The 26507-nt window shown below is 36.1% G+C and overlaps 3 protein-coding genes across 4 annotated transcripts in view; 2 read left to right on the forward strand and 1 right to left on the reverse strand.

Moving 5' to 3' along the window:
- LOC108570774 (TBC1 domain family member 1) overlaps positions 1-13235 on the forward strand; it is a 15041-nt gene extending 1806 nt beyond the window's left edge. Inside the window, exons 2-15 of the mRNA XM_017932678.1 lie at positions 7712-7860; positions 7976-8174; positions 8263-8568; positions 8663-8867; positions 9175-9291; positions 9388-9604; positions 9680-10003; positions 10077-10363; positions 10464-10625; positions 10707-11023; positions 11103-11355; positions 11448-11566; positions 11645-11869; positions 11947-13235. Of these exons, the coding sequence (XP_017788167.1) occupies positions 7712-7860; positions 7976-8174; positions 8263-8568; positions 8663-8867; positions 9175-9291; positions 9388-9604; positions 9680-10003; positions 10077-10363; positions 10464-10625; positions 10707-11023; positions 11103-11355; positions 11448-11566; positions 11645-11869; positions 11947-12882 (3816 nt within the window). The 3' untranslated portion in view covers positions 12883-13235. The remainder of the gene's footprint in view (positions 1-7711; positions 7861-7975; positions 8175-8262; positions 8569-8662; positions 8868-9174; positions 9292-9387; positions 9605-9679; positions 10004-10076; positions 10364-10463; positions 10626-10706; positions 11024-11102; positions 11356-11447; positions 11567-11644; positions 11870-11946) is intronic.
- A 1918-nt stretch (positions 13236-15153) lies between these two features.
- Positions 15154-19326, reverse strand: LOC108570706 (U4/U6.U5 tri-snRNP-associated protein 1). 2 transcript variants are annotated; one of them, XM_017932603.1, is made up of 11 exons: positions 19097-19326; positions 18290-18738; positions 18077-18205; positions 17587-18003; positions 17385-17526; positions 17037-17311; positions 16873-16960; positions 16602-16800; positions 15544-15730; positions 15315-15469; positions 15154-15235 (listed from the first exon to the last, which is right to left on the reverse strand). In XM_017932603.1, the coding sequence occupies exons 1-11, from the start codon at positions 19257-19259 to the stop codon at positions 15208-15210; spliced, it is 2232 nt and encodes a 743-aa protein (XP_017788092.1). In that variant the 5' UTR covers positions 19260-19326; the 3' UTR covers positions 15154-15207. The 2 variants fall into 2 exon arrangements, 1 of the variants encoding a protein (XP_017788092.1); XR_001891368.1 differs by lacking the exons at positions 15154-15235; positions 15315-15469 and adding an exon at positions 16328-16454 and having other exon boundaries at positions 15700-15730.
- A 504-nt stretch (positions 19327-19830) lies between these two features.
- The window catches only part of LOC108570665, a 7978-nt gene continuing 1301 nt past the window's right edge, over positions 19831-26507 (forward strand). The window contains 18 exon segments of the mRNA XM_017932557.1: positions 19831-20036; positions 20450-20909; positions 20992-21437; positions 21776-21954; positions 22027-22427; positions 22502-22679; positions 22764-22975; positions 23048-23229; positions 23313-23440; positions 23515-23646; positions 23726-23860; positions 23928-24054; positions 24120-24682; positions 24761-25138; positions 25269-25608; positions 25804-26132; positions 26200-26504; positions 26506-26507. The exon segment at positions 26506-26507 is cut by the window's right edge and continues 499 nt beyond it. Coding sequence (XP_017788046.1) covers positions 20485-20909; positions 20992-21437; positions 21776-21954; positions 22027-22427; positions 22502-22679; positions 22764-22975; positions 23048-23229; positions 23313-23440; positions 23515-23646; positions 23726-23860; positions 23928-24054; positions 24120-24682; positions 24761-25138; positions 25269-25608; positions 25804-26132; positions 26200-26504; positions 26506-26507 — 4462 coding nt within the window. The 5' untranslated portion in view covers positions 19831-20036; positions 20450-20484.

Below are 26507 nucleotides of genomic sequence, written 5' to 3' on the forward strand. Positions count from 1 at the left end.
TTGACTGACTGTGTTTTGATTATTTCGGAAAAAAAACATTGATTTCTTCGCCGTAGACGATTTAACGATATTTGTCGTATGCGATAGAGACTGGTCGGTTTCCTAGTGCCTAAGAATACCGTTGCATTCTCACCTCTACCTTGCACGCGACGGTGAAAGTTACGTAAAATACGAATCGCGTCTAAATCGAGTTTGACGTAATTATTTCGTGGTCGGGACCGCTCACCGCGACCGTTCGCCTCTAGCGGACGTTTCGCGAAACTGCCCGTTGTTCGGAACCCTTGTTTTCTCGCTCTGAAAGACTGTAATGGCGAAATTGTTGTCGACTACTTTATTCATGCAATTAATTTTATTCTATTTGAGTAGCTCGAGTAATTGATGTTACGTTCATGCAACATTATCTATTTTCCTTTATAATTTACGCAATTTCGAAAATAGAAGTCCGATAAATTTCGAAATAAATTTATTTAAATGGCAACTAAGTGAAAATTGGCAGCAAAGTTATTTGTCGGTCAAAGACTGAATTACGTTTGCAACCAATTAACGGTGTGTCAAAAGCATTTTTTTTTTTAATATTCTACCGACTGTTCAGCTGCAGTCGTTCCGATATATTTCACGATAAATGATAAAAAATAATAGTTACGTCAAACTTGTTTGAGGAATTTTTGTCACATAGGCATCTCTTTCCAGTTTTGAATCGAGTTTGTAAAGAACAGGCAGGTTCTGGTTATCACACGCGCGACTATAAAAATACTGTGCACAAAATAGATTGGCTTCGAAAGTACGTAAAAATGTTGCTACAAAAATATTTCGGAGGAACAATATACGTGATCGACGAGTTTCGTAGTGTCATGGCAGACAATTTTTATTTTTGCCCGTCGGTTCATTTTTCAACGTTTCGCCACGGCTTTTTTTGTTTGATGCTCTACTATGAGGACTTCATTCACGGGCTTAAAGTGACTGAGAGAGGTGGCCGGTGGAAAATCCTGCGATTGCGTCATAAACAGGAAAATAAATGTTATTTATCTTTGTTGCTCGCGCGAAGGTTGTTCGAGCGTTCACATTTCACTTCACACCTATGCTTACGACCAAATAATCTTTTTTTCGTAAAAAAAAACGAAGCATGAAGTTAGTTACACGGTCGTGAGATTCAAGCTTATTTATACACTAATAGGACCAGTAGAAACTTCATTTTATGTGTTCACATGAGTTTCACAGTAACTTCAGCGTTTCTACATTTCGCATCTTACATTTCATCTTTCTGATTCTACATTCCACAATCCGCGTTCCACACTCCACATTCCACCATGCACATTCTACAAATTATGCTTCGTAAAAGTCACTGAAAGGCATCTCTACCTTAGATATGCAAACTCCGTGCCACAGCCAGTCCAAACAAAAGTATACCTGCGATTTTTAAGCAACTGAGCGACGTTTAAAAAGGGCGAGATAATGTGAATATTTTATACCTTTCCTCTTGCAGTCAGTAACGAAATAAAACCAATAAAGAAAACATGTTTCTAGGCTAAAAATCCTAATATATTACATTTACACAACGTGGAGGTTATTACCTGTCTCATAACCTGAAAAATTGGTCGAAAGCATGCCGTGTCGTTGCTAAGCGATAATCGACAATACAGATTAGATCCATTATTAAATACAACCTTCTAAATAAGGTTCTCATATATACACTCCCGAACCGTACATATAATTCTTTCGAATCGACAAATTTTTACGAAGATATTGCTCTCGTGTGACTGACTACAGAAGAACATACCGACTGAACACATCCGGCTAAGTTTCTCCACGTAGTTCCAGTAAGAACTAGAATTTCACAAATACGCGATAAACACAGTGTGGAGGCTCGATCGGCGTATCCCAAGTTCCGTCACGAATTTTGTCGGTATTCACCGGTCTCGTGCCAAAGTTATGGCATTTCGATCACGTACTAGTGTCTGCTTTCACGATTCGTGGCATTTCATCGAATTCGCTATGACGACCGTAGAAGCTATAGCAAAAAGAGAAGAAACGAGTGTCTCAATGGATTTACGTAGTTCGAACCAGTTCTGTGGATCTAGTGGTCAGGGCAAAAAAGGTGCTCGTTAACGTGTAATCGTATTACAGAGATTATTGTAGTTTCTGCAACAAAGTGTCGATAATAACGCGTAACGTGTCGTCTAACGTATTCGTGCGCGAGCCGCTGGGGTCGTATTACTTCTTCTCCATCGTCGCGTAGCCGCTTGTTTCGGGTTTAATGTTAATTTGGTCACGTAGACAGATACGCTGCATTCTTTCCCTTTCCCCTTTATTGCCGTTTTACTGTGCACGCGTACGTGCAAGAAGTACGCTATGCCTCCTTACGTGACTATCTATTCATGGTTGTTTCATAAGAAGCGTCTTGCTGAGAGGAGAACACTTATGTCTCTGTTGAAGTGGAAATTGAGGGGAATTTTTCATTGTTGCACGCTTGTCGCTTCGTTTTTGTAACATTTAGGTCGAATTTATATAATACCCTTGTCCTTCTGTTGATACTACAATTTGTAGGTTAGGTTACGTTACTATGGTGACGACATACAAATCTTTTATTATTACGGTAGATTTAATGTATTCAGTTAGTTATTAAGGTTGTTTCAGACGGTATTAAGGAATTGCCACTGTGTTTTCTTGTATGTTTAAAGAGATTCTAGTGTTTTCCACAGGTTACGAGAAAGTTGCCGGATGGGTAACCCGTTAATTTCCAAGCGGTTAATTCATCGCAGATGACACAATCATTTGAGCAATAACGGAAAAATGTGAAAACGTGTGCGGCGCTGCTATCGACAAAACTAGTATTTGAAATCGTGAGATCGTGGTATTTAAATAACACGAGTGAAAGCTTCAGGTATTCGTGGAAGGATTAGAAGCGACAAAGCTGTCTCTTGTACATCTCTAGACGAATTCATCTAGATCATTTGTACCCTAGAGCGCCGCCATTTGAATAACAAATAGAATTTCCTCGTATTACACGTGCAATAAAATTTAAATTTAGATTAATATTACAAGAGAGAAAAAGTAGAAGTTTTTCACCGTTAATTATAGGTGTACATGGGTATTTAAGTTTGACGCAAATATGAATTGCAATGTGGAATTCAGTTACATAAACAATCAAGGCCCCTTGGTAGGTTGAATGAAAGAAAATTTATGCTGGTATATACATATTGAACGTCGTGAAATTAGCGTGGATCGAATTCATTTCGGTTCAACGATACTTGAAATGAAAGAAAATTTATGCGCATTCGTTTATGGCGTTTGGTCGTCAAGGATTCTTATTTTTAATGTGTAAAAGCGTTCGCAGACACGCGTGTGACGCATTCCACGACATTTCAATCGAAACTGTGTCAACCAGGATCAAAGACCCTTACACGTTATATACACCGCTATCGACGTGATCCAGCTTTTCTTTTTCAGCGTCAAATCAAATTAAGCCAAGCCACAGCAATTAGGATTTAATTATGGTCGACACCTGGCACGCATGAAAACGTGGCTCTCGTTCCTTTTCATACAGAAACTTCGTGAAACGAGCACGGGGCGAATGCACTTGCGTATTTTCAACGTGCAAACGTACACTTGATTGCAAATACTAAAAAAATCCATTTCTCTTGATTTTTTGTTCTGGTTTTTTTGTGGTATAGTATATATTATTTCGCATACAGAGTATACAATTTTTTAAGTGCTTCACTTCAAGTCGCATTCAAACCACTTTGCATTTACATAAAAAGTGAATGGTTCTGTTTTTATTGCCATTCATAGAGAAGCTTTGATCGCAGTTGACACAGTTCCCATTAAATCTCTGTCCATCAATAATTAATACGTCGTCGTTGCTGTAAGGTAAATTTACGTAACGACACATCGACACCAGCTGCAAAATAAAACACTGTAATTAGAAGAAGGCACGATAAGAGAAAATTATTCCTTAGATTCCACGTACCTTTCAAAATACACTCGTGAAAACACACGTTCCCTATCTTTGTCTCATTCCTTAAACCAACTACACTGTATACTTGCAACGATGAATGGTTGCACGTGCTGGGAATATTCATGAACGATCAGAACTTTATCAAGCATGACTTGCTCTAGCATACCTTCAAGTACATCGTAAATTTCTCGCCAAAGAATTTTTTCTTAGAATTTACAAATAATATTAAGAGACAGTAAATAAGAAAATAACGCGAAAAACTATGGGGAACTACATCTGAAATGTGCTGATTAAATTCAGGTAGTAATATGAGACCGTATTATTTCAGGCAAACAACAAACACTTGGTGTTTCATATTTCTACTCTATCCTATATTTCTACTCTCTCCTCTATAATCTCAAATTAAATGTATAAATTTCGACGATGAGTATCTTTTTGTTCGTTTCGATAAAAAGTTGTATAACACCTTCTCCATTGAATTCGTGAGACCGTATACCGAGGAAGAATTCTCTCGAGGAGCGTAAAAAAGAATACCATCATCAGCTCCTTCACAGGAAAACCTCATTCACGGATACATTGAATGGGTCTTGTTAATTCTTAGCCGTGAAGAGTGCCGGAAAAATGGTCGAAAACGATTTCTCCGCGGTGTCTTTTCTCACGGTCGTCGATCATACGAAAATGGCCTTGGTTCGGGAACTCTTGCGATATGGCTCGTTTCCATTTAACTGCAACTCGATGAAACGACGGTTCACGCAGTCGGTCTTGGCGGCGTTCAATTTAATTTTCCACGTGAATTCAATGGATCAGCGTCACGACGCTTGCTCGTGCTCTTCTCTCGATGATCACGCGTGCTCTTCTGTACCTAGAATTGACGATGATCAATTACCAGCGGACAGGCGAGTGTCAACAAACAGGGATAGAGGGACACATACAGATGTTGCGCGCGCACTCGCGCGAAGACCTTGCTTGAATTTCGCGATCCTTCCTGATGGTATTTATAGTCGAGACTGAAGCGATACAATAGTCGTGAGAATTGAGAATTGAAGTGGTTCTTGTTAGTGATCATTCGTTTTGAAGTAATTGCGTAGGTTTCTTCTCTCCTTTTAGAAGGGGAGACAGAAAGTTTTTTTAGTGAAAAATATCAGTTTTTGAGAAAAAAATATAAAATTGATTTAAAACTACATTAAAATGCTTTTGAACTTTTCTTGTTCCAAAGGATTTATTTGGAATAATGCAGCTCTGTATTGTAGGATTTCCGATTACATCGTTGGTATGATTACACGTGACGAAACGGGTTATCTTATTGCCTGTTCAAAAGTCCTCGTATGTGTAATTAAGTTGCAAGAAAGATGGCAAAAAATTGATTTTCTTGTAACCTATTAGATCATAATAAATATGTATAACCGATTGCAACAGCATTTAATAATTTGTTGAGTTGTCATAGGTATTTCTTTAACCCTTAATTGTTATCCTTTTCTTTAGACTAGACTTACCATTATTAAAATATTTAGTTTTCAATTTTTATCGATTTAAGCGTATTAATATAAAACAGTCGAAAGATACAAAGATATTTTGATGAAGAATAGGCGGGAAACAAAAATTTATTACGCGTAGATATTACGTAAATTAGTGGTCAAGGATTATCTACGTTTTCTCGTCTAGAGTAATTTTATCTATGATTCTATCGATAACGTAAGATGAATACAAAACATGTAAAATAAATAAAACAAGTAAAATTAAATTTTTCTTCATTCCAAATACCTTTCCAAACTTGTGTTCACGAAATGAACAGAAAAAAAATTCATCGGAATCCACTTGCATCATCGTCATGTTAATATTTATCGTGGTGTAGGTTGCTAGAGTCAGGTGTATCAAGTGTCAGTCGTACATATTTTGCAGAAGGAGGAAGGGCCGGCTGGATAATAAAAAGAAAGCTCGTCTGGTAATTGGATAAAAGAAGCCCCACCGCTTTGTGCCGATCTGCTTTCTGTGTCAGCAACTCACGCTGGCTGGCGAGATTCTCTGTTCCAGCCGAAGACCGCTCATGGTCGTTGAGATAACCACCCGCCGAGATAATCTTTTTTTCATTGATACAAATTGTTTCCTGATCGATCGCGTCATCCAACATCCGACACGTCTCTTCGTTCCGCTAATCACTATCGATATATCGTGCAATCGAAACCTGGTGGTGGCCGCGGTTTGCATAATAAATTGTTTGCAGACGACGGTCGGGGTCTTAATGTTTTACGTCGAAGATCGATTGCCTAGTTTTTTCCTGTTTTCCAAACTCAACAGTTATACACCACACCGCGTCTCCGGTTCGTCCTCGGTCTATGTTTTTGTTTCTTTTTCCTCCTGTGCCTTGTATGCATGTTCTCGCGCCGCACGTCATTGTGCCCTCTACCGTAGCTAGCAAATAGCAAAAAACTCGCGTGTCTCACGCGAGATTGCTCGTGAAAATCGGTGTAATCTAATACTTGGACAGCCTCCCGAGTTACGCTTGGATGAACCCGATGCCACAGAGATTTTGCGAAGTTGGTTGGCTTAGTTTGAAATTCTTCCTTAGAACGCGATAGGCAGCACTGTACACACTTAGAACACATACGAAAAGAGGGTTTAAGGAGGGATGATTAATGGTTTTACGCCTACGATTTAGATTCTGCGAGCTAATTGGAAATTAAATGACGGAGTATGGTAAAAGACTTTACGAGTGGCAAAATATTATTTTGCAAACAGGATGTGAATTACCAGATCGCATTGTTTGAATGACGCTTCATAGAAACCAGGAATAAAAATCGTTATCTCTTTTTTAACTTGCTAATTACTTAAGGGCACTTACTGATCTTAAATGTGAAATCTCGCTTTATGAATAAATGAAACTTTAATTTTTACGTACTATATTTATAAATTGCTAACGATGTATATAGATGGCGGCACCTTATGTCAAAAAAAAAACCAGAGAAAGTATAGTACAAAGTAAGAGGTGTACGTTACAAATAACGAGCCTGAGGTGATTTACTAAAGAGTAGAAAACAGAAGTGTGGAAGAAGGGGAAAACAGGATAGAAAACCATGCGGTCCACGAGTGCTCCCGAAATGAATTTATTTTGGTCCACGGCCATTGGCCACGTTTGGTTCACGTTTTCTTGCGAAATCGGTTTTGTATATTAATGGTGCAGTTAAGATGCTACATCCTGGATTATTTCTGGGGCGAGAAATTTCATCGCGAAAATATTCTCGATATATATGACATGTGGGTAATACACGTATTCTGCATTGTTGTATAACAACATCGCGAGTAATGTAAATCGGCGGGCTCTTAGATCGAATTGCAGAGAGCCTATTTAAAAGTCATTTACACCGAGTAATATTCAGAATTTCCATTAAGATACAATACTTTATCAGTCGTGTAGAAACTTAACATTCAGATAAATTGTAAAATTTATACAATTTATATTTTTCATTAAGGCAGTACCCTCAATGCGCAGTACTTCGATCTTTTTCACCTGAATAAACAAATTTCCTGTATCTCTTAATAATTCACTGTAATTTAACGTCGTTAGGAGAATCTGTGAGATATGTAGGAAAAATAGGATGGTAAAAATCGTGTCATCGTTGGGTGCAACGACTGCAATCGCGGGTATTGCGAACGCGATTGTTGTATGTTGTCGCGTGACGAGGATTAATTTGCAGCTTCAATGCAGTAATGACATGTCGCCCGAGAGATTGCAATTCAATGCGCCTCCTTTGTCCCCAGGTTCAGCAATTCCTAAGAGACATGAAGGAACACTCAGCCTCGTCCCGATTTGAAGGCAGGGATGTACCTCAAAGATCGCAAAGCAGCGCGGCCAGCCTGATGTCCCTAGGTGCTGACATATCTCCAAGCTCTTCCCATTTCTTTGAGGTGATTTCTCAAGTCTTTCGTTTCTCCAAACAATTGTTTCCAATTTTTGCCTACTATTTGAAACGAATCTTCATTTCAATTTAACATTTGCACAATTGAAGCACACATGATTAACAGTTTCTACGTTTATTGCTATAGGTGCTCAAAAAAAATCAAGGTATCACAGCCAAAGGTATCGGAGGCCTTTATCGACGATGCACTAGTAAGGTTTCGTGTTCACGGTCTTGACAAATCGAGACCGTCGACGGGTAATATCCTCGCAGAGTATCAACGTCAATCACTTTTAACGTCTTCCAATAACAGAAGAAATAGCACAGTGAGAGGAGTTCACATATGTAGTTTACGAAATTACGAAAAATTCATGTATAGATCGTACGATATTTAAAATAAATCAATTATTATAGGAATCCAGTGCCAGTGAGACTGGAAGCATCGAAAATGTCTCTGGAAGTGGTATTATATCGCCGGTTAATCCGTTGGGCGTACCGCCGACACTCACCGGCTCCGTGGAAACGTTTCCTAAGCCACAAAACGCGAGCTCTACGGAGAAAGAGGAACGTGAAGAGAATCGTGACGCCGCGAACAATAATTCCATGCAGGTGCCGGAAGTTATGCGAAATCGGGCGTCCTCCACGGGCAGTGTGTTGAATGCCAGGCGGGATTCCATGGCGAGAGGGGGTGATGAACACAATCGCACGATGCTCTTCCAGGTTCGAAATTATACGATTTATTTTTATCTTTTTTTTTTTTTTAATAAAGATTCGCTCGAAGAGGAACGTATCCTGATCTGACGCTGAATTTCAGGTAGGCCGCTATGATTTGAGATTGATCAGTCCGGATAGGAAACAGGTGCTGCTTCACAAACAGCTCAGGGATGTGGCGAGTTGCGTGCAGGGTGTGAAGAATCCGGAGCACTTTGGTTTTATTTGCAAAGAAAGTAACACAGACTACTTTATTGGCTATGTGTTCAAGTGCCAGTCGGAATCCGTAGCGGATGACCTTGTTGCTGGTGAGACGAGTTTCTTGTTTTTTTTTTATTGATGGCATCTGCTTTGACAGAATGGACACGATGGTGGAATGCGGGAAAGAAAGTCCATAGAAATGTATCACTCTTCTGTTTGAATCATTTCCTATGAGAAATTCAATCCGATGATAACTTCTTTGTCGTTTTGCAGTGACTAATCGTCGGTAAAGCAGATTTCACCAGTAATGAAATATCCTGTACACTTGCTGCGTACAGAATTAACGATACATTAAAATATTAATCTGAGAAAAAGGATTTGAAATAAATTGAAATAATGCACGATTTGTTGTAGCAATTTCTCAAGCGTTTGTTGGAACATCCGAAGTTCCAAGGAAAGACCGATACTCTGTATTTTCATGCGAACACTGCCCCATGTATTGGTATAACAAGCTCTGCCAGGAAGTCGAAGGTAATTTACCAGTAGTACTTTTTTCTGTTTCTTTGATTTTATAACGAAATTGCGGGATGAATAATGAGTTCGCGTGTATTCCTCTGTGGGTTCCAGGACAGAATGACAGGAGAACTCAGAATATCATATTTTCGCGGATGGAAATGCTGCCGGAGGACGATCAGGAGATCGTTGTTAGCAAATACAAGAGCGTGGAGGCTGCCGGCGGTATGGGGACTACACTGCGCGAGCAAAATCAATTTTTAATGAAGCTGTTGCGCGCCCATTGCGAAGCGAAACAGGCCAGACATGTCCACGACACAGCTGAGAATAGGTAGAATTTTTAAACAAGAGAATATTATAAAATATTCGCCGGAAACTTGAAAGTTTTATTTACGGTACGTTCTAGGAGTGAATTTCTTAATCAGTACTTAAGCGTGGGTGTAGGAAGCACAATATTTATGAAAGCGAAGCGCTCTCTAACAAATAGCTTTGATACTCTCATGAAGAGGAAGGGTTCGCGGGACGACCTTGGACTCGGCTCACATCTGAGAGATCCGAGCCACCTTAACACTGTGATACAAAAAAGCGGTAGCCAAAGCCCTGAAAATTCGCGACATGCCTCTATAGTAGACATTTCTCCAGACTCCTCTAGTAGACCCAGATCCTTGAGGGTTTCACCTGAACAGCAATTAACTGTGAACACTGGACCAAAGAGTTCTATGATGGACATGTAAGTGCAATATATATAATTTTAATAATTTCATCGAATTATAAATCGTATCGTTATTCTTGTCAATTTGCAGATTTCTAAAGGTAGGGAATTCGCCAAAAATGTCACCAACCGAAACGGATGGGAGTAATTCAGTGCATTCAAATAGTTCATGGAGGCAAGCTATACTGAATCGAGTAGTAACCCCCAGTAAAGATCATGATAAGGAAAATGACAAAACCGGAAATATGGGTATTATCAAAGCACCTCAGACGACTCCAAAGCGCAGAACAAAACAGGAATTAAGAGATTTATGGAAGAAGGCGATCAATCAACAAGTAATCCTTATAAGAATGGAGAAGGAAAACGCGAGGCTTAGAGGTAATATATTTTTGCGTCTTTTCTTCCGGGTAGTATAAGGAGATTTATAAACACGCATAGCGCACGCAACTAGTGTGTTTAAAAATGTTCTTGACTTCAGTACGTCAAGAGGAAGCGACTGTCAAGAGAATAAAGTTGGAGTATGATGAACTTAGCAGTTGTGCCCGTGAGTTAATGGAAGTGTGGGATCTTCTTGTAAGCAAAGAGTCAAGAGTTTCTACGAAATGTGATAATCAAATGCTTTTACACGCTATCAAGCAAGGTAAACGATCGTAAAATTTCATGTTGTAAAATGTTTTTAAATATGATGGCTAATTTTTAATCATCGTTTATATCGATACAGGTGTACCAAAAGGGAAAAGGGGAGAAGTGTGGCAATTCTTGGCCGAACAATTTTGCCTGAAGCAACCGCCTATAGAAACCCGCGATTTCCCTAATTATAATACACCGTATGAGTTACTCTTGAAACAACTTACATCTCAGCAACATGCAATTTTAATAGATCTGGGACGAACGTTTCCAAATCATCCGTACTATAGTTCACCCCTAGGCCCTGGCCAATTAGCCTTGTTCAATTTGTTGAAAGCGTATTCACTTTTGGATCATGAAGTCGGTTATTGTCAAGGACTCAGTTTTGTCGCTGGCGTCCTTCTTTTACACGTTAGTATTATAATTTTAATTGAATACAACTTTTTCCTGAAATATAATTTATTTTATTGTTTTCACCACTTTTTAATAGATGTCGGAAGATCAGGCGTTTTTTCTTCTGCGACACTTAATGTTTCGAAGGGGCCTGAGAAAATTATATCTTCCCGACATGGCGGCATTACAATTGTACCTGTATCAATTATCCAGGCTGTTGCACGATAGGTTACCAGCGATCTATAATCATTTTGACAAACATGAGGTTTCGCCTACGCTATACGCTGCGCCATGGCTGTTAACCTTGTTCGCCAGTCAATTTCCACTGGGTTTTGTGACCAGAGTTTTTGGTAAGTTGAATGAAATAATAAAACATAAATTTCTCTAGAAATATTTATCTGCAAGACTCTGAATATTTATTTAATTTATTTACCCTTTATAGATTTGCTTTTCCTGGAAAGTACAGAGGTTCTTTTCCGTGTATCTATGGCATTGTTAGAAGAACATCAAGATCAATTGTTAACGTGCGACAGTTTCGAGGAAATTATGGAATATCTCAAGGTAAGAAAGATTCTTTTGTTGCGAATTAAACCTACGGAAGTGGATATCATAATTTCATAATACTTTCTGCAATTTCAGACGCGCGTACCAGCTGTAGATAGGGACATACTGGATCGAGTAATGAAACGTGTATTTTATCCGGATCAAGAGATTACGAAACAATTGAATGAATATAGAGTAGAATACCAAGTCTTACAAGAGGAAATGATGTCAGTAAAGCCACAAATCGAGACTTTGGAGAAGTTCAAAGTGCTTAACAAGCAACTTACGCAAGAAGTGTCGCAACTCACTGAACAACTTGAAGTACGATTCTCAGAAATCAGTCTTTTCTTAGATGTACTATTACACTTAAAACTAAATCAACAAAATTATGTTTATAGATGACTATGAGCAATCTACATCGTCTGGAGACGGCACGATCTGTGCAGCAATCGACTCTGCTCAAACTCGAGTCCCAAAATCGCAGTCTGGAAGTAACTGTCACCACGTTGGGCGCGTTTATTCAACAGCTGTCCGAAACTCGTCCAGATATTGAATTTCCCGGCGATATTCGCCGAATCATTGCTCAGTTAAGTCTAGCCGAGAAACGAAGGAACGCTTCCAGTAGATCTTACCCTCTGAAAGTGATCGAAGACAATATCAAAATGGGAATGATAAAGAGTAACTCCACGGGTAGAGAATCTCACAACTTCTTGAAGAACAACAACACCACCGTAGAGCCTCCTTATCCACTAAAATCCACGCTGAGTCAACCCAATTTAGCTACCAAGTTTGAGAGAGTCTCGTCGTTCTTCTCGAACTCGCACAATCACATCCAGAAGCAACGAGCACAATTGGCCGCTCTCAGGAACGAGTATGTGAACGAGCAAGTGAACGAGCAAACTGTTAGAAACGACGAAAACGACGCGAAAACGGTAAACATAGATATTCAGATCACCGACGACGCTATGAACTCGACAAATGAGGAGGTGGTACAGAACGATAATCATCTAAAAATCCAGGCGGTCAATTTAGAAAAATCGGTTTCGTTACCGTTGAACGCGAAGATGAAGCTTAAGTCGTCGAAGTCAGCGTACGAATTGGGTTCCGTTACGAAAATACCAACTACTAAACTGGAAGTCACGAACGATGACAATGGGTCAAATTTAAGCGGAGCTATGCACCCACTGGATACTTGCAGCGATGTGAATTTCAGATATGGCGGAACGACCAAGTTGAAGTCCATTAAATCGATCAGGTTTTCAAGTCCAAGCGGCCAAGAGGAAGGCTTGAGCAAGAGCGCTCAGAGCCAGAACATGGAGACGTTGAACAGATAACAATTGCTGACGATGTTCCGCTCAAGGAAGATACCTTGGAAGGTAACTAATTTGAGGAAAGTCTATCCGAAAAGCTAACCGTTAGCGAAACACTGTATCATAATCCCACGGTTTACCTCCACGTTTTCGTACATGCGTCGTTCTCTCTTGTATACAACCACTTTTTGATACGATGATGATCGATTTTCACTTTTTAAGAAACGTCCGTCGTTTACATGAGCGAATCGTCGATCGAGACTCACACTTCCCTTTTACGATACTTATACCAATGATTTTAATACCATACAATGAGCAACGGAAGAGAAGTAAAAATAACAAAGTCAATTTATAATATATATACATATATGTAAAAAAGATTTGGCAGTTTGTCGGATTAATTAAATATCTTAGAACGTATATAGGTATATATATATATATACACACGTATAGGTTATGTTCTGAATTCTAGGGAAAAGTAAGGAGGAATATTTACAATTTAATATACGAACATAATGATTATAAGAAATTTGTTTAAAACAACAGTAACACGAAAACTTATGCAGGAACAGAATTGTAGATAATCATAAAGTATAATTTATTAAAGACTATTATTCGACGATATTAAATGTGTTACTGGGATGAACTAAATTTCTTAAAATCCACCAAATAGAGAGTCATATCTGTATCAAAATGTACATTAGGTTGTTACGAAATTAATAGGAACTCATTTAAAAAATAAACACTGAATGAAAGAATAAACGTTGTTTGTTCGATTAATGATATATTTTTTTATTGTTAGCGCATAGTTGCCCAATATTTTTGTTTACCAACGAAAATAGCGATTAACAATGAGTCAATCTGAATTTTTTAACGGCTTTTCAAGGCTGTTTAAAAATTTCCAGCTGACAATAAAAGATATATCGCTGCCTTAATAAAAGATACTGTTTCTAGATAATAGCTGAACAATATTAAAACGATTATTTCTTTCTATTAGTAGAAATTCCTATTATTTTTGTGTCAACCATCGAGAAAAGTGCCAATCTTTTCAAAAAATACAAAAAAAATTTTTTTAAATTGTGAATAGCGACTAGAGGAGGAAGTCTTTTGAAAGGATATCGGAAAATGTAAACTATATCGTCTACATTGAAGACGTATATTTATAAAATGTAATTTATAAGAGTATTGTGCACTGTGTAAGATTCGTGGAATCAAGTATTAATACTATTTTTGCACAAAGAAAAGCCTTGTGATATCAGGGATAAATAAATATAATGCCATTCAGCATTCTTATAGAAACGCGTCGTTTTTTGATTACGAAATCATAATGCCGACAGTTAATAATTATAAATACTCACAATATTATCGGTAGCAAATCACGTTGTCATCATGTGTTTCATCATGATTAATCATGATTTCATTGAACAAAACAACACATTTTTAATTTCACAATAACACTGTGCTATATAAAAACAAAGAGAAGTGAAAACAAAGAATGTTCAGTAAAACGTTTGTATAGTAATTATTAGAAAGAATAAAATATTTTGTAGTATTGAAATTTCTATCTTCCGAATAATAGCGATTTGTACGGATAGAATAATAGGAAGTAATTGTAAATTGTGATTTATAATTAAAAAGTGAATCGTAATGTTATAAATATTTATAGCTTTTATGCACATGTTACTGTTAGCATATAGTGATCGTATTATTTTAATGTTTGTATAAATAAGATACAGTCGTGAACATCGTTTGTTCCCCACACTTAATTTTATTGTGATAGCAGTCAATATATTTGATTAAAACGAGAGAAAATATTTTTAGTATACAGAATAATCGAAACATGCGACAAGATATGAGTTTATACTGTTTTATATGCATCGAGAAAGTTCTGACAATTTTCTCCGACAACTATAACTATATTGAAGATTTTATGTATCGAACGAGCATATCTAAACTTATACTGTAAATAAAGTCTCAGAAACCTGTCTGTAAAATATAACCCCGATATTTGGGTCATATCATCCCTAAAAATTAAAAGTGTAATGTTCCCTTACAAAAAAATTCTTAAGGTATAAAATAAACAACTATATTATTAAAATTTGTGTATGACTTGAAGCGCCAATTAAAAATTAACGAGTCTAAACGAACGGATATGAAAGAAATTAGTCTTCTTTATAAACTCACAAATGTCGTTTTATTATTCTGTATGGAGATTAACAAATCAAAGAAGTGTGCAATATTTTCCGCTTTATGACAACATATTGTTCTGTTTGAAAAAATGTACGGATAAGAGATTTCCTTCTGTTTATATATTATATACAACTCTTATTAAATTTAGCTTTAAAATTTTTAATGCTTTGACTTTGATATGCTAGTCCTGGAAAGAAAATAAATTTATGAGACGATATTTTAAACGATATTACGATATCTATTGAAGCAACATAAAATTTGCTTACGTCTGCATTTGTTTACTTCCACTGAGTACTATATACGGCGATTGAGTTTCCTTCTGTTTCGCTTGTAATAGATTAAGCGTGCCTAGAGGCGTATCTGTGGATGACATTCGTTTCATCAACACCTCTTGCTCTGCTTTTTTCATTCGTTTTTCAACCTACATAGGACAAAACTACATTTAATCCGCATTTCTTATGGCTGGATAGATAAACAACTTAAAAAAATATAAACCTTATTTTTTCCCGGTCCTTTACCGTGGAACTTGTGTGATAGATATCGGAAAGCTTCCTTTGCACTCAAAACATGGCCATCGTCATCGATATATTCCAACTTAACGTTGGGTTTGAAGCCATCCTTCTCCTTGAACTCCGAAGTTGGACCATTGAAACGATCTCTTCTCCCAAATTTATCATCGTCCCTAAAAAATAAAAAAACATGTGGATAAAATCACTTGTGCACGACATGGATAAACTAAACTCTGTTTAAGTCTATAAATTTATAGAAGCCCATGGAATTCGGTGTTTCGAAATTTATGTTACCGTGAATTAAAAAAATTGTTACATCTTCAAGATACATTACATTATGCGATTAAATCAACACGAATCTAAACAAGTCAATATAGCTATCGTAGTTAAACACATGTTCTTATAAAATATACTTCAATTCGATGAATCGAATATATTTTATTAAATTGTTATTTTTATCAAAGACGGTTAATTTCCACAGTATATTTAATAAAACGTGTGCCTATATATGTTACAAAAAAAATTGAAGTTTAAATTGAGATTGCACAAAATCCTTATCCTACAAGTTATTTTATATTCCATACCTTCAATCATGCATATGCACTGTACAATAAAAGGAAATCATATTGATGATATAATTTATACAGCATATAAGAATAATTTTATATCTTACTAATTAAATTAAGGCAACTTCAATCCACGCTTGGACTTGTCTAGAACGCTCGAACGAGTCTCGCTTGGAACAATAGAATCGCATAATATAAACATACCTCTATCAATCCTACTCTCTTCTCGGGCCTTTGATCATCTCCGACAAAGTAGTTAATCTCTTGTTGCGGTAGTGGATCATCCATTTTCCGAGCACCGAAATTTGGGCTCTCTATTTACGACTGTTAACTAACAGTTTGAAATTCACTAGAGACTTGACTAACAAGGTTCGTTTTGGTATGTGTTCAATAGAAGAATGTTTCTTACATCTGTCTTCCACTGGTAAACGTGTAAGAAAATTTCTTGTATTGAACGCTAGTTATGTTCCATACATACCCGTAAGTTTTATCCTCTATGGAGTAATTCTGGGCCTGTAAGTGCGCGAAACGAGACGCAGAAGGTCTACTACTGTCCTCTTTTTGCAGATAACCTTTGCTCATTGCGAGTTTTAACGCCCCGCCAACGCCTTGACCGAGTGAAGGCTCTGCGTCTAAAATCGCAGCTTCCATTGCTACTGGTTCAGATGTACTTTCATCTGTTTGTAAAATATAGTGGATTATACACGATGTAAAAAACAAAATAATTGACTTGGACGTTAAAGAGATACCTAGTTGCACAGTATTCCACGCGCCACGACCATCATCCTCCTCTTCATTTATTGGTGGTTCTTCTTTGACCCCGTCCAATTCGAAGTCCTATAGTTTTTATGGAAAACAAGAAATGTAGAAAATAAAATTAAGAAAACAGAAGGATTAAAAGGTCGATTGATACCATAAGTTCTTGGCCATTTTCTTCCCTGTTTCCGGCAAGACCGTAAGTAGGAATGTCTCCTAAGGTTCTGCAAAATTCTGCAGTAGCATTAAGAACGATATTTCCAGATTGATTTTCTTCAGAACCTGCGGGCTCTTGTTTTATGCTTTCAGCGACTTTTTCGATACTTGATGCTTGTGATTCTTTTAGTCGTTGAGCTTTTTTCCATGCTAATTGTAATTCCATCTCTTTGTCATCCTCATCCAGTTTAATTCCACTGAGGTCTTCGGCCGGAGCTTAATTTGAGAATTACAAAAAAAAAAAATCATTAATTTTTAAACAATAGGAATAAGAAAATATTCAAAATACCTCCTAAATCGTCTACGTCTAAAGCATCGTTATCTTTCACATCTTCCGTTCGTTTGCTTCTCCTGCTACCGAGATCACGAAGATAATCGTTATCTTCAGGAATCAAATCCTCTGCTTTCAATTTTTTTCGAATTTTGCGAACCTGAAATACAATAAAATATTAACTTTTCGGAATATTAGAAATTTCATTTGAAAGATTTACCTTTTTCTTTGGTTTCTTAAACTTTGTAAGTTCATCATCATTGTAGTATTCACTAGCTAGTTTTGGCTCTGTTAACTGTAACGATTCTAGTCGTTTATTCGCTAAACGTTGCTTAACATAATCGAGTTTATTCTGCTTAACATCTTTCATATTAACTCCCAATACGAAATTATCTTTTTTTTGGCCCTCAATCTCTTCGTCATATTTTTCCAAAACCGTTTTCTTTGGAAAACCAAATTCATCGAAGTTATCGTCATCGTATGCATCATAACCAGGTTTTTTAGTCTTATTTAAAATATTACGTTGATAACGCTCTTCGTCCGTTATATTCACGTTAACAAGTACATCTTCACCTTCATGTAATACTTCTTGATCTTTTAATGTCAAGACAACTGTTTTGCCTTCTTGAAATTTTTCCTGTTAGATGTTCAAATAGAATTATTCAATTACTATATAATCTTTGAAATATATTATAGATATAAATACTTACGAAATTATGTTCTACTTTCAGACCCTTTAAATTCTTTTCAGTATAAGCTGTATTACGAGCGGCGTGTATTTCTTCTTTTACTAAATTTCCAATACCAAATTCCTCATCTAGCTGATCTAACATTTTTGCCTGGTAGGAAAATTATAAAAAATTAAAATATTGATTACGAATATAACAATAACGAAATTTATATGTAAATTATTGCAAGAGTACTCTTTCTTCTGCTTTTTTCTTCTCCTCCTCCAAACGTCTGTTTCTATCAATCCAAGATTTTGTGTCATCATCAGACTCACAATCACCCAAACTTTTTATTTTTGCTAAATTTTGCTCAATTAATCTTTTCTGTTTCTGAGTACCAATTTTTTCTTTTAATTTCTGGCTCCTTAACTTTTCATTAACATCAGGTGCAGGCTTGTGATAAAATTCTCCCAAGTCATCTTTAATCTTATTAGGGTCATCTTTTGGAGCACTGTCAACTTCTAATGGTTTTAAACCTAATTTTGCTCTCAACTTATTAGTTTCCTCAATAGACAGGGAGGTCTGTGTTCCACCACCTTTGTTTGGTGAAGGACTACGTTGCTTAGAGATTTCAGGAGGTGGAGGTGTTGATGGATGTGATGACTTAGAAATTTTTGGTGGGGGAGGTGCATTAACTATTTCGACTGAAATAAAATGAAGGCAGTATTAACTGATATTAAATATCGTATGCTCATCATAGAAAATGCTTATATACCTATGCAAGATATAAATATTATTCGCTTCGATTTCCTCCAAATTATTTAATCTTGTACTTGAAATTGATATGTATGTTTCTGCGCAGATGAAACACGATATTATTTTCGAAACGGCGGAGAGGAAACAACGAAGTTAAACGAAAAGCGTAGCTTATCTAATCGCTTGTATACAATTACATTTGCAAAGTTGCGCGCGTAGTTAATTTGTAATAAAACACCCGGACATCGAGGAAAGCCATCGTACAACATATTCATATAGTTTAAAAAGAATGAATCAAATAATAACCATCGCTGTCATAATCCTTGCGTTCTTTTCTTCTATGCTTTTTGTGATGTCTGTGCTTTTCCGATTTCTCGCGCTCAGGCGTGTAACTTCTTGAACGGCTACGGTGACGCTTCTTCTTAGCGTCCCGACTCTTCTCGGTCTTATGTCGTTTATTTGAACCCATTTTCGATTCTTCGAGTTACGTATAAAACGTACAATACACAGTTACGTCAAAATTTCTCTAAAACTTAAAACGTTCAATACTAAATCGTCAATTCACACTATCATCCACCATCTTTCTTCGATGCGTACTTCAAATGATAATATTTTATGAACTGCGCCGCAAATATTACCAACTCAATTTATTAAACGAAGCTAGAGAAATACAGTTCAAATATAGAATTATATTTATCGATAAAAATTTCATTACGTTTTCTTAATTTTTGATAAGCTATTTAAAGTTGAAAAATACGTAATAACATAAGATTTTGATACAATAGATATAACATATTGCAACCTATTATCTAAGCGTTATTTATCATTATCTTTATTTTTTAAAATATCAGCTATCGCTATTAAATCTGCATAAATTTTCAGGCAGTAATTTAAGAAAAAACATGATTATTCAAACATCGAATGCAATTGCACCAGCTTGTACTATAAGCTGGTGATTTTAAGTTTTTTAGCATGGCTATGCCGATGGTTATAACGCAATCTAACCTTGATATTCTGACGTTTAGAAATTTGACGGCGGTATTATTGTAAAAATGTAATGCACTGTGAATAATTAATTTTATTAATTTCTGGCGTGCAAAAATATATCACGTTTCGACGGAATGCGCAATGTAACATTTGGTCTAAGTTCCTTTTGCAATCATTTATTTTTAGCACGACAAGAATTTCTTAATAGACGAAGCTTTCTTCTCGTCACTTATATTATTTTACAAGTGTATAAACACAGGTATAACATCTCGTAATATCTTGTTAAATATTTTACTTGGCATGCTACGCAATCGTTACAGCAGGTAGCGCATAATGAAAATTAACTCGTACTTAAATTTGTTCACATCTACTTGGATTACGCGTTAGAAATAATTTAATACGTATATTTAAAGCTAATAATTGTATCGATCTGAATATTTATATCACGTAGAAATTAATAAAGGGTTTTAATTCTTTATGTTGTATTGCAAATTTTTATATGGGTAATCAGAAGTTGAATGCATCCAAGAATTTGTGTAAATTGAATAATTATATTATGTCTATGCAAATTAGGTCGAATTATCATTTTTAAGAATGGCTTCTTATTTTCACATTATATCTAAAAACAAATTTTTTTATTAAGAATATTTGATGTGACATTTTATATTTCAGGTAGTATTAACAGATCAGCAGTAATCTTAAGTATAATGATCGCAGAAATAGGCACAGAGGGCTTTCAGCCAATGAATATTTTCACCGAAGAAAGTCTGTTCAAGTTGCAGTGTTTAATCAAAGCAACAGAAATACAGCACAGTGCTCAATGTGAATATGGAAAGAGTTTATTTTTAGCAATTACAACTGGGAATGCTGAAATTTTTTTGTATTACAAGAAAGACTCAATAACTGCTCCAATAATTAAAAGAATACCATGGTTTCAAGGGCTTCATAAGCAAATCTCAGCTGTGTGTTTTCATTTTCTGGGATCATGGTTGCTCTCTGCAAGTGTTGATGGATCTATATATATAATTCCTGCTTTGTGTTTTGTTGATGAAAATAGTGAAAAGGACATAAGATGGACCAGTGATGATATAACTTCTTTTCCTTCTATTAGTTCACAATCAACTCATTCAAAGTACATACCATAATTGAACTTTTAATGAAAGACACTTATGATTTTATTTTTTTTTTCATTTATGATTGTTACAAATTTTCAGGCCTACTGCAATAGTATGGTGGCAAAGTCTAGTAATGCCTGCTGAAATTGGTATTATTGGGACTGAATACGGGGAGATTATATTTATAAATCTTGAAGATGGTCATCAAACAAATGTAACACAAATTAAAGGAAATATTGCCAGTCTCCACATTTGTCGTGATCAAAGTAATGACATTGTTTCCCTCTTGATAACAAGTCAATCTAGGAGACAGTGGAGATTACTTTTGGAGCAGCGTACATACAGTTGTTTGCAACATTTAGAAAATGGGGAATCATACAATGTGTTACACACAAATGATAACATTTATGATAATACCAAAATATTTGCTTCTACTAGATCCAGATTGCAAGGACTCAAACAGTTGTCTGTTGACAAGCTTGCTATACTCAGACAAAAATTGATAGAAACAAAAAGTCAGACATTAGGAGAAAATATACAGTATGGTTTGTATAGACAAAATTATACAATAATTATATTTTAACACTTTTCCGACCGCTCGTGGCTGAACTTGCTACGCACTCCCGACCGGCTCATACGCGCGCGGATACATCGCTAATACCGGTTCGGTGATGACTATCGTGCAGGAATATAAACGCTTATTCTTACAGCTGTACAGATTTTAAATCAAAATTCGTGAGAGTGCTTACTATATCGTTGGCAGCAAAAAGCCGATTAATAAGCTCCCGGTCGGTAGGCATTGGCAACAAAGAGCCGGTTAATAGGCTTCCGGTCGGTAAAGTGTTCAAGTAAATTGTTAAAGAGATCTTCATTAATTTTCCAGATATTACGAGCAATCGAAATACTCAGAATACTGCTGTTCATTCTGAATCCTCTGCAGAAGTGAACCAGAATCAGATAACACCAGAAGCAATGTCAAAAGATGTGTTTCTGATGTCACAGTTAGATAGAGAAGGGCAACAATTGTACACATGTTACCATTCTATTACAAATCAAATATTGGTAAGGCGGTATTTTATTAATTTTTAATTATGTACAGTAGTAAATGTGACAGAAAAAAATTTGTGATTACAGGTATATGGACCTAATTTTACTACTGTACCTTTATCAGCACATAGAGTATTTGAATCTTGTAGAAATGTTTTATTAACTCAGCGATTTTTTTTTATTACTGACGTCAGTCAGCGTATAATGTATGTAATATCGAACAGATTATCCGAAACTCATAAGAGCGATAATGGTAAATTTAATCCAGAGTGCATTGTTGGTCACTTTTCTTTAGTGAATAGCAAAGAAGTAATACGCGCCGTGTACAGAGCTATAGATTTAACAAATAATGCACCAACAGTAATTTCTGAAGACGTTAAAAATAAGTACGCATTACCAAAGGGAATGAAAGATATTAGTGTTGAATTACCTCATGTGGATACTTGTATAATTGTAACAAATCATTCTGTATATAAAGTTGTTTTAAGGTCGGTATTATATTTTTAATATTCTTAATCTCTTTAATAAAACTTTAAAAATTATCATGCTCCTTTATTTACAGGAAATCGATATTATCAATTTTTATGGAATTAGTATTGAAAAATAACGAACTCGAAAAAGCGGCTAAATTGGCTATAGTGTTTGGCATCAATGCACAGCAGTTACTAGAGCAAATCGGTGATATACTTTTGATGAATAAAGATTTCACCCGTGCTGTAGCTTGCTATAAATTGTCTAAAGTAAGTAAATATTATACAGAAGATAAATTAAGTTAATTGCAATCGTTTAAATTTATATATATTTTTTACGTTTATCTTTTTCAGTGTCGAATAATGAAGAGTATGTTAAAATTTGCCTCTGTTGGATATACGGCCGATTTATTGCGTTGTCTTACGCATTGTTTAGGTTCCCCAGCTATTAGCGAACTGCCTGTTGCACCAAGAATACATCTTTCTAACTTATGTGTTCTCGCTTTTATTGAACGAACGCTTAGAATTGCGTCTCAAAAATCAAAGGCTATATATAAAGAGTTTTTGTAAGCATGTGGATATAATTTTATGAAAAATATCGTAGAAATAGTATTTAATAAGAATTATTTGGATTATAGGTATTTCTTATCTACAAATTCTTTTTACGATGAATTATTAGCAGTTAATATTGCGGGACAAACATGTTTGTGGGAAGTGTTGCATCACTTAGCAACACAGAAAAGTCTTTATGGGCAAATGTTAGATATTCTTATGAAGACAATGCATAATTTCAGCACAAACAATTTCCATCCAACACCATGTAATATATAATTATAAATAATTATAAAATTACGTAGAAGCATTGTTATATATATGTATAACTATTTATTTGTTTAATTTCAGATGGTTTATTGATATGCATAAGTGAACCAAGCTTAATGCAAGCAATGTTAGTAAATCCTGAGTTAGCTAGAAGTCATATGTCATTTATTCTTGATAATCTTCACAATTCTCAAATTTTTGTACTTCAGGTAAAAATACATGTATTATATTATAGGTAGTAACATAAATGTTTTTATCTTTCTACATTTTCGTAAATGTTTAGAGATTAGTAATACTGTATGATCCAACGAATCCAGTGATAAGACCTAGAATAGTGCGATGTCGATTACGCCATAGAACTACTTCTCATAGTTCTCAATCTAGTCAATGTGATTCTATAGATCTCGTGGAAAATGTATGTATAACTGATTCATTGATTAATTCACTCATTCATTCATTTTTACAGTTGACATTTATTTTCCCTTTTCACGTAGGATGAGGCTGATACGTTGATAGAGGAAATTGTAGAAACTTTTTTACTAATTCTATTGACTTTGATTTATAAAAATTCTATTTTACATCACGAGTCTTCTACTAAGTGTAACATTGAATTGTTAGGACTTAGAAAGGTAATTATCGTATAAACCATTCGATGTTTGGTGTTAATAGATAATTACATATTTACAATTAAAACAGGTTCATAGCAATACTAATTCTGGTGCTGATTTCAAAAGAAGGCCGTTATGTGCTGGATTCTCTCACGTTGCTCTTATTAGAAATGGAAATATTTATACATGGGGAAGTTCTGTGCAAGGGTGTTTAGGTGAATATATTCTCAATTAAATGCTTAACTTATTTTTATATAAGATATACATTAATTATTAATAGGAACTGGCCCATCTGTATTGAGGTATGGTTCACCTCAAGCTATATCCTTCTTTCGAAGCATGGAACTGGATGTTCTCAGCGTATCGTGCGGCCATTGTCACACTTTAGCAGTGACTAACAATGGTGTTTACGCTTGGGGATCAAGCCAATTCGGTCAATTGGGTTTGGGTAAGGTTTTACAATGTTCAACCCCTGAACTGATCACTTGTTTGGCCCAGGAAGTTATTATCGATGCAGTAGCTGGACAATATCATTCTGTTGCATTGACTGCTGATGGCAGAGTGTTTACATGGGGTTGGGGTGTTCATGGTCAATTAGGTCATGGTAATACCGAGAAAAAATTGACTCCTACTTTAGTAACATCTTTACTTGGTATAGTTGTACGTTATATTAGCGCTGGTCATGCACATACACTGGCCCTTTCCACGGAGGGTATCGTGTATGCGTTTGGTTGCAATATTTTTGGGCAACTGGGTGTCGGGAATAATGTTAAGAGTTCAGTGCCAATGAAAGTCTCGCTTTCAGAAAAAATATCGTTTATTGCAACTGGATATTTTCATAATGTAAGCATGAGAGGACTTTGTCTAATTATAATTCTATATTGCACATATAGTTATTGATATATACTGTACTATCTTTAGCTCGCCGTTAGTTATACGAATAAACTGTACATATGGGGAGCTAGCCCCCAGGTTCTTCGACTACAAGCACAAACGCAAAAGAGAACTCGCATACTGGAACAACGAGACGGTATCGTGAAGCAGTTCGAAAACATTGACGAGTTCGAAAAAGTCACTGACAACGCGAATGTGAGCGACACGAATGAGGGGGTTTCGGATAGTACTGCACAAAATAAAAATGCACAAGCAAAAATGAGTGGAACCAGTACAGACTCGCGAAGGAAGCAGCAAGATAACGTGTGTATAAAGAATGTGAACGTCGGGTCACTCGAGGAAGCTCAAACACATTTACAGCCGACAATCGTAGATACCAGCTTAGTGAAAGGGGATATCGTACAGGTCAGTCAAATGAGTTTTCATTTACAAGCGACTGTTCGGCAAACAAGATTACCGTTTTATCGTAGTTTGTTTTTTTTTTTTTTTTTTTTTAACATTTTGCTCATCAAATTTAACACATCATTTGCAACAGGTATCAACCGGATGCCATCATAATGCTCTCGTGACGAAGGATGGATCGCTTTACACATGGGGTAGAAATTTAGATGGTCAGGTAGGCAATGGTAGTAGACGGGAAGTGCCAATTCCTACACCATTGTGTTACAATCCTGCTTCGATTTTTGCACAAGTACCTCCAAGGCATAATGCTTATAAACGAATAGAAGAGGACCATGAATTAGAGGGTGAAGCAAAGAATTCTACTATGAGCGAGTGTCAATCGGAGAGTAACGAATTTAGGGAGAAAATAAATCCTATAATTAAAACTGTTGGAATTTATTGCGGATACGATTATACGATTGCCATTCAGCCAGGTATACAAATCATACAGTGTATTAAGTAAAAAAAATATTAAGAAAGCTTGAAAGTTTATAAAGTTTAGGTTTGTGGCAAACCCATTGTGCTTTAGAAGGCAAATTTTCAAATTAGTTTAACATGATCATTTTCATTGAACAATTTTAGGTTGCATCATCAATAAGGTTTTCATTTTTCACTGTATTCCCTTTCAGGAGGTACTGTTTTAGCTTGGGGTAATAATAGTAGAGCACAATTAGGTCGGCTTCCTGCAAAAGACACACGTGATACAGACGATAAGCTTGTGTGGATTAAAAAGCGAGTTGTACGGCTCCCTCATATATCGCATATAGCTTTGGACGTGCCTAGTCAAGTTCCTAATATCCCTGCTCCCATAATTTCTTATCAGAGCTACGATATATCATCTCTGGCGGATGTTATCCGCCCCTTGAGCGTTATCGAGAAATCACCAGGAGAATTAACGCTGCATTATGCATTAGAATATTTTTCTGGTTTATATGATTCTTTGAGAATTATGGAAAAGGTTGGTTTTCATGGTTTAAATAAATCTTTACAGCTGTGTAACTTCATGATTTTAATCATGCTTTTAGTGTGCCGAGTTGGGAAACTATCAAGCTTGCTCAAAAATAGCTATGCTACAGCATAATATTTCCGACGCATTTTCATATCAGTTGAAAATTTTACACGTAATGAGTCTCCAATATTGCTCAAAAGTAAAGTCTGAGAATCATCGCGAAAAAACAGAACGAAAGTCTGCGGGAGAGTGTTCGTCGACCCATCAGGTGAAGAAGAACACCGAGCTTTTTAACAAACAGGTGGAAAAGAATCTGATCGACTCCGTTGAGGATTGTGCCGCTAAGAATAAAATGAAAATTCCTGCGAGCAAGTCGTTGAATAG

This window comes from Habropoda laboriosa, unplaced genomic scaffold (genome assembly GCF_001263275.1).
Source record: "Habropoda laboriosa isolate 0110345459 unplaced genomic scaffold, ASM126327v1 scaffold87, whole genome shotgun sequence".
Classification (NCBI taxonomy): domain Eukaryota; kingdom Metazoa; phylum Arthropoda; class Insecta; order Hymenoptera; family Apidae; genus Habropoda; species Habropoda laboriosa.

Coding starts and splice junctions, on each gene's coding strand:
- LOC108570706 (XM_017932603.1), bottom strand. CDS start 19,259: ATGGGTTCAAATAAACGACATAAGACCGAGAAGAGTCGGGACGCTAAG. Junction 18,004..18,076: donor TGAAAGTAGAACATAATTTC/GTAAGTATTTAT, acceptor AACATCTAACAG/GAAAAATTTCAAGAAGGCAA. Junction 15,731..16,601: donor ATAGAGGATAAAACTTACGG/GTATGTATGGAA, acceptor TTTATTTTTTAG/GGACGATGATAAATTTGGGA.